The 10,688-nt window shown below is 48.9% G+C and overlaps 1 protein-coding gene across 2 annotated transcripts in view; it reads left to right on the top strand.

Moving 5' to 3' along the window:
- The first annotated feature begins 4,215 nt into the window (after window positions 1–4,215).
- GALNT18 (polypeptide N-acetylgalactosaminyltransferase 18) overlaps window positions 4,216–10,688 on the top strand; it is a 354,010-nt gene continuing 347,537 nt past the window's right edge. Inside the window, exon 1 of one of the 2 annotated variants that reach the window (XM_045484518.1) lies at window positions 4,216–4,938. In XM_045484518.1, the coding sequence (XP_045340474.1) occupies window positions 4,704–4,938 (235 nt within the window). In that variant the 5' untranslated portion in view covers window positions 4,216–4,703. The remainder of the gene's footprint in view (window positions 4,939–10,688) is intronic. The other variant, XM_045484519.1, reaches the window with a different exon arrangement.

Genomic DNA, 10,688 nt, shown 5'->3' with positions numbered 1-10,688 from the left:
TCCAATATTGTTCCTATTATTCCTCCACAGCCTTTGTCTCTGAACTTTGCATCCATCCCTGCTGGAAGCCCCGACAATCTCTTTTTTCCTAGGGCTCTGGAAACCCCACTTGCCATGAAGCCAGACCAAGGATTGAGTCATTCTACCTTTAGGGCCCACTTTCCCTTTGGAGTCCCCAAATCCCAATGGACACCTCTGGCCCCAAGGCTTTGCATGGTGCTGCCATCTGGTGGGTACAGATGACCACTGACATCTCTCTCCAATGAGTGGTGAGTGGACTCCTTGCCATTGGCCAGGATTGGTCCACTGTTCCTTTTAATCCCCAGGCAGGGTATCCCACTTAGAACTTAATCACCCAGTAGTTAAACTCCATTAATGACTGGCTTTTCCAACCTTGGCATTAAGGATATTCTCAATGAAGGCTTGCTAATTGGTGGGATGATAGCGTGGCTGGACTGGTGGGTAAGAAGTCCTACTTAGCTCCCCCTCAAATCACATGAAGAGGGCAGCTGCCTACACAATATAAAAGATGGCTGAAATCCAAAGATTGTGCCAGGGAGACTCTATCAAGGATCTCCAGCCCTTTTTATAGATTCTTCAAGGTACTCACTTTCTCTTGGAGCAAGAGTGGAAGGAAACCCCAGGTCCAAATGCTGGGCATAAGTTTAGGGAAATACGCTGTCCTGGAGTCTCTGCTAGGCTTGCTCACATCCATTATCTGATTAAGTTCACAGTACTCCCCTGAAGTAAGATTTATTTGAAATAAAGGTGAGGAAACACGTAGGAGTTAGATAAATGACCTAATTTGAGAATCTGAAACATTCTTCCAGTTCAAGGATGATTTTTAGCAGCTTCCCAGGCTCAGAAGAGGCCCATATTGAGACTGTGAGACTCCAATTGTATCTACATGTCTGGGGTAAACTTAGGCAAGGCCCAGAGCAACTGGTCATTCAGACAGAACCTCAAGGGCTCAATAGTTACTTGCTGGATTTAATGTAGTTGAACTGGGGGCTAAAAATACGGCCCATGTATTGTTTACAGGAGGGTTTACATGGAGGCTCTTTTCTGGCCTTGTGACTACAAAACCTTTGTGGGTAAAGTCTTTGTGCTTCCTTCCAGTTCACTTGTTTATAACCCAAGGAGTTGGCAGTCTTAAGTGGAAATTTGAGGGTATGGCAGGCAACAGTCCCTGAAACCAGCTTCCCATATGGAACATCCTATCAACCAATGCATATCACTATACTACTGATGGTGAAAATAGACATTATGAATAGATGGCCAATGTGCTGGAACCCAGCTAGACAAGATAGCACCTTGCTGCCTATAGCTTTACTTCCTGTTAGCTTCCATCAGGGGAGAGAACACTGATACTGGTCAGTGGAGAAACCAAGTACAGGTGACCCTTGAACAATGCAGGGGGGTTGGGGAGCTGACCACCTGCACAGCTGAAATCCAAGTAGAACTTTTGACTCCCCCCAAACTGAACTGCTGATAGCCTACCATTGACCTTAGCCTTACCAATAACATAAGCAGTCAATTAACACATACTCTGTATGTTATATGTATTGTATGCTGTATCCTTTAGTAAAGTGAGTTAAAGGAAAGAAAATGTTATTAAGGAAACCATAAGAAAGGAAAATGCATTTGCAGTACTGTAATGTATTTATTTGAAAAACTCTGCATGTAAGTGGATGGCACAGTGCAAACTCATGTTGTTTAAGGGTCAGCTGTATTGCTAAACAGTGGGATGGAGTTCATGGAGGTGAGTTCTGGCCCAGCAGGGGAAAGACAATATCCTCTGTGGGAAACTCACCATGTCCTGAGCACCCACTATGTGTCCTGCACTAATTAAAGCCCTTTCTGGTGCATTCTCTCATTTTAATCTCCACAACAACTCCTCCACAACAACTCCTTTGACACATGGGAATATTGAGCCCCAGCAATGTTTTTTTTTTTTTTTTTTTTTTTTTAAATTTTTTTTCAACGTTTATTTTATTTTTGGGACAGAGAGAGACAGAGCATGAACGGGGGAGGGGCAGAGAGAGAGGGAGACACAGAATCGGAAACAGGCTCCAGGCTCTGAGCCATCAGCCCAGAGCCCGACGCGGGGCTCGAACTCACGGACCGCGAGATCGTGACCTGGCTGAAGTCGGACGCTTAACCGACTGCGCCACCCAGGCGCCCCCCCAGCAATGTTTTAAAATTTGTCCTACCTCACAGAACTAATAAGTGGTAGATCTGAGATTAGAATCCTGGAGTTGGGCTGCCCCTCCAGTGAATATTCTTTGAACTGGTCAACTTGACCCTGTGACCTTTCAGAGAGGAGAGCCTGTTCTTCATTCTTTTGTTGCATTCTTCCCCTCCACAGTTACAAATTATCTTAGGAGATCGGCTGGACAAAAATTTGAGGTCACACAATCCACTTTGTTTTTGCCTTAAACCTTGTAAATTGGGGCTTTCCCCCCCCCAGCAAGAATGTGAAAAACGAGTATTGCCTCCTCTCTGTCTAGCCCTGTGGAGGTTTAGGAAGATCCTGGGAAGAGATGAACTTCTGGAGCTCCTCCTGGGAGAAGGTGCATGACAGAAGGAAAGAATTAGGCCTTTGCCACTAACTGTATCCAAGGCCATTGCTTGTAAATTCATCAAACTGGAAGAAAGTCCAGACCCTTCATTTGTGAGCTGATTATACTTCCAGAGGAGGAGAAAGGGAGAGGCAGGTTTTATTCCCTCCTGGTTGTAGATTTCTTTACCTTGATTTTTTTTTTTTTCCCAGAAAAAGATGAGTGTGTGTGTGTGTGTGTGTGTCCTCTCCTTTCATACATATTGACACATATATCCTGTTCTCCTCTTCTCTCTTCCCAACCTGCTTCCAGCTGTGTGAAAGAGAAATCTTCCAGTTGGTATCACAGCGTATTTTGGGGGTTTTGTAAGCAAAGCACTGGCTGATGGCCATAAAGTGCCCCTTCTTTGGTTTTGTGCCCTTCCTCCTCTGTGGGGCCAGTTCCTTGAATCCAGAAAATATCACTTGAGAGAGCCACTGTGGGTACTACTACCATGGCCCATTGGGGTGCCGATGTACAAGGTGGCTATGCAGCAGGATGCTCCCTGACTCTGCAGGCCAAGGAAATGCACCCAGAGATGGAGAAGAGGATATAAATCTGTGTTTAAAGAGCCTTTGTTTAGAGGAATTCTATTCAGATGCTGAAAAGAAGTGACTTCAGCAGAAGGGGATAATATGAATAAGTGTATTTGCTCTTATAACAAATAAAATAGTCTCAGCTATTAGAGCCCAGCCATGTCCCTTTGCTGTCAGTCACAGTTCTGTCCTCTCTAACATCAATTACAAACAGCATGCATAAGGACTTTACAGTTCACAGAGAGCATAGTCTGCCCTCAGTGCCCCTGCATCGCCTCTCCCCTTTCTGTGCAGAATTTCCCTATTCACTGAGATGAGCCTAGTCCCACATGGATGACAACTGGGTTACAGGACACAGTTTTGTCCTGGGAGCTGTGCAGACATTAAAAAAAAACAAACAAACAAACAAAAAACATCTAGATGGGGCAAAAATCTTCCAGGGGGTTGGTGGTGATGGTGGTGGTGGTCCAAAATCTTCTAGGAGATTCCTGGGAGGCTTAGCCCCTTTGGCAGTTGCCAAGCCTGGAGCCATGCAGGAGGCCAGAGGACAGAGGGCGTCGGACAGGAGGAGGTTGGAGTGACGCTATGGAAGAAGTGGATGCCCACGGGGCCTGACCAAGGGCAAGGCTAGTCAGACTATTCTGGCCCATGCTTCCCCGGCCTCTCTGCTTCCTGGCGGCTCAAAAGAGGGACAAGGAGTCGGCCGGCCGGGGAGACCAGAGCGAGAAGCCCCGCCAAGGGGCGTTGAGCCGCGCGACCCTGCAAAGACCAGAGGTCCCGGCGCAAGAGCAAGAATTCCCCTAGCATTCCCCTAGAGGTGGAATCTGCCGACCTAGGGGCTGAGGCTGGCGGCGCGACTCTCCGGGAGCCTCGAGGCTGGGGCAGCCCGCGCGGGCGCTGGTGGAAGCTCAGGCGCGTCCCTGGAGGGCGGGAGCCAGGGGCGGCCAGCAGGTGGGGCCCGGGGGCCGGACTCCGCCCCGCGCGCCCTCCCTGTTGGTCCGCGGCAGCGCAGCACCGGCCCCTCTCCCGAGCCGGAGCGCGATTGGTGGCGGCGCTTGTCGCTCGGAGGGGGCCGGGCCGCTCTGCTCCGCTGCTTTCCCCGCCGCCGCTGCTGCCGCCGCCGCCGCCGCCGCCGCCGCCGTCGCCGCCGTCGCCGTCCTTCCAGCAGCGCGGGCCGGTCGGACCGCCCAGGCACCCCGCGCTGGCGATGGGAAACGGCGCGGCCGTGGACCCAGGTTGTGGCAAAGTTTCCCCAACGCGCGTATCCGGGCGCGCGGCTGCCGGCCACCCGTGACCGCTTCCAGAAGGGCTAGGAGATTTTTAATTTGGAAAAAATCCACCTCGTTTCCTTTGTCAAGCTCTCTCTCCGGGTGGCCAGCGGCGGGAGCTCCAAACTTGGGCACGGCGGCTCCACCGCAAGCAGCTCCGGCTGTTGGAGGACCTTGGGACTCAGGTGTTCGGGCGCCCAGCGGCCCGGGGCGGGCGAGGGGGTGTGCGCGCGCGGGGGAGTGCCGGCGCGCGGCGAGGAGGGTCCCCCGGGAGCTCTATATGGAGGAAGGAGCCCAGAATGGTGTGCACCAGGAAGACCAAAACTTTGGTGTCCACTTGCGTGATCCTGAGCGGCATGACCAACATCATATGTCTGCTCTACGTGGGCTGGGTCACCAACTACATCGCCAGCGTGTATGTGCGGGGGCAGGAGCCGGCGCCTGACAAGAAGCTGGAGGAAGACAAAGGGGACACCCTGAAGATTATTGAACGGCTAGACCACCTGGAGAATGTCATCAAGCAGCATATCCAAGGTACGGGCGCCCCGGGAAACTTGGGCCGCTCACCAGGCCCCGGAGTGCCCAGCGAGGCGCCGGGTGCGCTGGGGCGGGTGCACATGTAGCCGGCAGCTGCGGGGTCTGAGGCCGCAGAAGCTTGGGGGGCTGGGTGTGCGCTCTTGCCTGCGTGGGGGACCCTCGCTGTCTGCGGCCGTGCGCGCTTCTCCAGGGCACACGTGTGTGCGCGGGGCTCCACGCGCGGGTGTGTGCAGCTCACTGGCGGTGTGGGGGCGCGCTGCGCACGTGTCCAAATGTGCCCGAGACTCTGGGCTGGTTGCTCGCCGGCTCTTGAGATCGCACACAGGTCCGGCTCCGAGTGTGTACGTGCATGTTTGTGTGTGTACAAGAGAGAGCGGGCGCGGGCAGTCGAGCTCATTTGGTCCCTTGTAAGGGCCCACGGCGAGATGCTCGCGCGGCCCCAGCCTTTGGCATTTAGAACCCACAGGCTGCGGGACAAGCCTGGACTAGGAAGATTGCGTAGACCCAGCCCCAGCCTTGCTGTGCGCCTACGGACGGCGCACAGGTCTGTTGGACCTGTAGGGGAAATCTGTGGCTGGGGGTGCCGCTTAAACCTATAGCGGTGCCCACCCCCACCACAACCAGCGGGTCCAGGACCCTCTCCAGGAGCAGGTGTCGACTCGTGGAAGAAGCACGGGAGCCTGGAGCTCTGTCCACTGCGGTGGCGCCTCCGCCCAGGACCGAGAGAATCCCCCCTGGGCTGCACGTTCCCCGCGGGGCCGGGCGAAAGCCGTTGCCTCCGGTAGCTCCACTCCCAGGCCCAGGGCATTCCCAGGCCCAGGGAGCGGTTGGGGCGGAGCAGACAGACTCTGCGGAGTGGTTCTTGAGTCTAAGGCTGCACGAGGTGGTTGCCCTCCATCTAGGCCAGGGCTGGGGTCAAGGGGAGGATGGCATATGGGAGCCCTCCCGATGCAACCCTGTCCGATGTAATGTCAGAGGCAGGGGATGGAGAGCTCCCGGCTCCGCGGGGCACTGGTACTGGGTGTGCACACACGCGCGCGTCTCACCCGTTCACACTTCTCTTTTCGTCACCTCCCCACTTCCCCTGCTTTCTACCAGCGTGTGAGCTTCTGAAGGGCAGGGAACCTTATTCACCTATAAACCTGGCAGGCCAGGCAGACTCTGGGTCCACTACCTAGCAGATCTTGGCAAATATCTAGCTGATGGAAGGCTTTCTCCCCCAGGAGCACTTTCTTTTGTTTACACGTGGGCGTCTGCACCTGCTGCCCCTGCCAGGGTAGAGATAGGCGCTGTGTCCACATTTCCCAGGTAACCCCACATGTCCAGAATAGTTCCTTCCCAGGGGAGGCCCAGGTGAGTGCAGGAGAGGTGTACATATCCCTTGTGCTTTCTAACTAATGACTTCAAAACAAGCTCATGGCTTAGGGACCCTTCCCTCGAAAGGAGACTGTTGACAGCTTCTCCTTCATACCTACCTCTGCCTCTCAAACTGGAACTGGGCTTAGCAGACCGATTTATCTATCTGATGGCCCCTGTTGCTGCTGTTTCTTACCTTTTCCATCCTGTAGGTTTGGACTGAAAATTAATCAGCAATAGAAGTACAGTGCTTGCCCCAGGGTGTTTCAGACTGTTCCCAGGGAGACACAAGGCCATACCTTACTTTGACGTTTCCAGTTTGCCCACAGGTTTTGAGCGATTTTCATTCACAGATTCCGTGTGAGTGTGTGTATATATATTCCTGAAAAATGATTCTCTTGTGCTTTCCAGTCTGCTCAGGGAGGAGGTGAGCAAGGTACTGCTTTGGGAAGCAGTGAGGAGACATTGTTAACCCATGAGCTCATCACAGAGTAGCCCCTATCATATTGAATGTGGACCATGTCACATGATTTATAAGGCTCTACATGAAAGTGAGTGCAGTTTTAAAGCTGAAAGGAGCCTTTGTGATTTTGTTCCCAGGAAACCTTATAACTACACATTGTTCGGAACTTTTAAATACATACCTGAAAAAATTGGGAGAGATGGGAAGCAAAGAGAGAACAGGATTCTTAAAACATATGTTGGTCCGGTTCTCTTGGGTATGTGCCCTGACTGTATATTAGGACTCCTGTGGATATTCAGAAATGACCAGGTTCTCAGGACAGAAAGGCGGAAGCCACAGGCTCTAGAGGGTGGGGAAGTGTCAGTGACTTGGGGAAGGCTAGATGGGAGACAGAGAGTGGAGGTGACTTGGTTGGCTGCGCCGTGATAGGGTAGTGTGACCAGTGACAGCCTTCCCAGTGGCCCCAGAGCCATCCAGAGCTAGGATTCAGGGGATTAAATGAATTTAGAGATCTATGTTTAAGAGGCCTGCAAAGTTTGGGACTGGCCAAGTGCAACTCTTTGGAGACAGAGGGTAGGGAAGGACAGTCAGACCCTGGTACTCAGTGATATAGACCATTCATGTGTATTCCATGGTTAAGTTTCCTCCAGTTAGTACAGCCTTTTGAGCAATCCAGCTTACTGTGCTGAGCTGAGGGAGAGGAGAATAAGGGGTAATGATAATGGCTGAAAATTATATAGTGCCCATTATGTGCCAGGCACTATTCCAAGGGCTTTATGTATATTGACTAATTTAATCATCACAACCCTGTAAAATAGGTAGTATTAACTCCATTTTACAGACTTGCCTGGGTCACGTTACTGATACATGGGAGTTCAGGGATTTGAACCCAGCCCATCTGGCTTCAAGGTCTGTGTTCTTCACCACATACTGTACTGTCTCCTTAGAGGGCCAGCAGCTCACAGGGGAAACAGCGATCCCCTGGAGTTACTTGATGATGGAAGAGGGTGTCAGAGTTAGAGACCTCAGAAGATGCCCAAGGAATGATGAAGTCAGAACCTGCCCACGTTGAGACTCTTCCATAGGTAAACTCAGGAAGCTCTGGGTTTTGTTTTGTTTTATGTTGAGAGGCAGAGGTTACGTTCACTTAAAAAGTGTTGGTGGAATACCCAGGACAGTTCCTGGCACATTCTGTAGAGCGTAGGTGTTGGATAGATGAATGGATGAATGAATGAGTGTATAATGTGGATGCCCAGTGCACCGGTTAGTCATTTATGAAAGCGTTTCCATTCTCAAACGAATGTTTTGCTTTGGAGCCTTGCTCAGGCTTCTTTTTGCTTTGGAAGGAAAGTTGTCCCGGAAACTGCAAATGTCACAAAATGTTCTGCAGAATGTGTCATAGGCCTTGCAATTAGAAGAGGCTTTGGAGCATCACCCTAGAGGTCTGTTCTAGTCATGACTGAAAAGTTTATTTTCCTCTTGGGGGTTGCAGTGATATTTCATTTTAATTTGTTTTCTGATTGAATGATTTAATTAGATGGTGTTTGGGAATCTCTTGGGAATGTAAATTGCAGTTTTGAAAAAAAATTTTTTTTTCAAATAGTTGGTAAGCGAGAGGGTGGATAGCTCCAGATTTCAAAAATAGCATCCTGTTGGGCTGGAGATAAGTGTTCGTACAGGTTCACTCTTCGGAGGAGAAAGATGAGATTGCTGGACGTGGTGAGGCGGATGAAGCAGAGGGTGTGTTGAAGGCAGCTTGTGTTTTGGAGAGCTTGGAACCTACTCAGTGTTGGTTCCTGTCTTATTTTGGAAGTCCCGTAGAAACTGAAACAGTTTCTCCTTATCTTTTTCCTTCCTTCCTTCCTTCCTTCCTTCCTTCCTTCCTTCCTTCCTTCCTTCCTTCCTTCCTTCTTTTTTTAATGTTTATTTACTTTTGAGAGAGAGACAGAGTGTGAGTGGGGGAGGGGCAGAGAGAGAGGGACACAGAATCCGAAGCAGGCTCCAGGCTCTGTGCTGTCAGCTCAGAGCCTGACGTGGGTCTTGAACTCATGAACTGTGAGTTCATGACCTGAGCCGACGTCAGATGCTTAATCGACTGAGCCACCCAGGCGCCCCTCCTTTTTTTGATTAGTATCTTTTTGAATCTGTAAAAGAATGTGCCAATATTAAAGAAAATAATTAAAAATGTATAAAATTGCCTTTAATTCATTTTACTTTAACACATCTATTTTGCATTTGAGCCTTCCCTTCTAACTTTTCCCATCTGCCTCCGTATTTAAAAAAAAGGGTGTAGTCATGGTTTGCATGTAATTTCATATTTCACCTTTTTTCAGCTTGTTTTTTGTTAGAAGTATTTTTTCATGTTTGCTACATAGTATATTGATTCAGTCTTTATTTATTGGAGATCTAATATGTGCCAGGTAGCACAGTGGAGAGGTGACATTGGATATGGCAGTAAATCAAGACACTCCCGGACCCTGCCACTGTGGACTTGTTTTTAAAGAACAATAGATTCCCTCTTATTCAATACAGTTGGGCTTTAAGGTAGTTAATTGAAAAACTGAGTAAAGAAGAGAATAAAACAAAATAGTGCATATCTGCATTAAGTATTTTATTTTCATTTTATTTTTGAATATTTTGTACATTCATTTGCCAGCCTTTTGATGTTAAGGCCAAGGCTCGTCATTGGGCGGGGCGGCGGGGGCCTTTCTGATCTTCTTCCTTGCATAAGCCACTTACATAATGTGCTATTTTACAAAGACTGATCTCTACTTCTGTTTCCTTTAAAATTCATTGAGAACTTGAAGATGCTTATGAAGCAGCCTCTGTGTAGTAGCCTGAATTTCTACGACTTTTGCCTCATCCTTCGCAGTGATTTTGCTCACATGCAATTTGAGTGCTATTTCAGTGACTAGCTTTATAAAGTCTTTGCAAAGCAGTTAAATTAATTTTCTTAGAAACAACAGCTCTCATCTTTTTAGCAGTCATCTTCCATTGGTTTCCAGAATATGTAATTAAATTAAATTATTCTGTTACAATGACAAGTACCAAAGGTAAAAACACATTTGGGAACAAACCCAGAGGACTGTTGGTAGCCAAACAACTCAGCCCTGAGCTGGAGATGTGAGTGGGGGCGGGAGAGAAAAGCTGACACAGAAGGACAAAGGCATCCTGGGGCTGGTTTCCCAGGGGGATTGAAAGCATGCTTCATTAGGAGAGGTGACAAAGCGGAGGGTTCTTAAAGAGAACTTGTACTGTATTTTTAATGACTGCATAATATTCCACCATCGGTATAACCATTATTGATTTAACCACTTCCCCATTACAGAACATTGGCTTTTCCACTACAATTAATGCAGAAATGAACATATCCACCTCATTTTTCTTCTTTTCAACTATCTTTAAGGATCTATTTCCAGATGTGGGATTACTACGGACTCCAAGAGTAGGAATAGTTTAATGAACGATTGTTGTTAAAATCTTGCTACACAGCCACTTGCAATGTATTCTTGTACCAGTTTCATGGAACCTGGCCAGCATTGGTGGTATCATTTAACTTTTTCTGGGCAAAGGTAATCACTGTTAAGTGTTCTTTTGATTTGTACTCCTTTGATTACTGTAGAACTTAATAACTGCCCCCCCCCACCTCCCCCTGTTACTTTCACCTTGTATTAGTGTCTTTTGCCAGTTTTTCTCTTGGGATGTCAGGTTTTGTGATTTGTATATTATATATATGTATGGTATATTTACATAGATCACTAGTTATACACACACACACACACACACACACACACACACATACGGCCTGTATTCTATATTATGTACATATTTTTTGCTTTACATAGATGACTTAGGGCAGTAGTTTTCATACTGTGGCCCCAAGCAGCCCCAGGCTTCTGGAAGGTTGGATCTGGGACCTGACAAATAA

This window comes from Leopardus geoffroyi, chromosome D1 (genome assembly GCF_018350155.1).
Source record: "Leopardus geoffroyi isolate Oge1 chromosome D1, O.geoffroyi_Oge1_pat1.0, whole genome shotgun sequence".
In the NCBI taxonomy this organism is placed as follows: domain Eukaryota; kingdom Metazoa; phylum Chordata; class Mammalia; order Carnivora; family Felidae; genus Leopardus; species Leopardus geoffroyi.
This window is presented reverse-complemented; position numbering and strand designations above follow the sequence as displayed.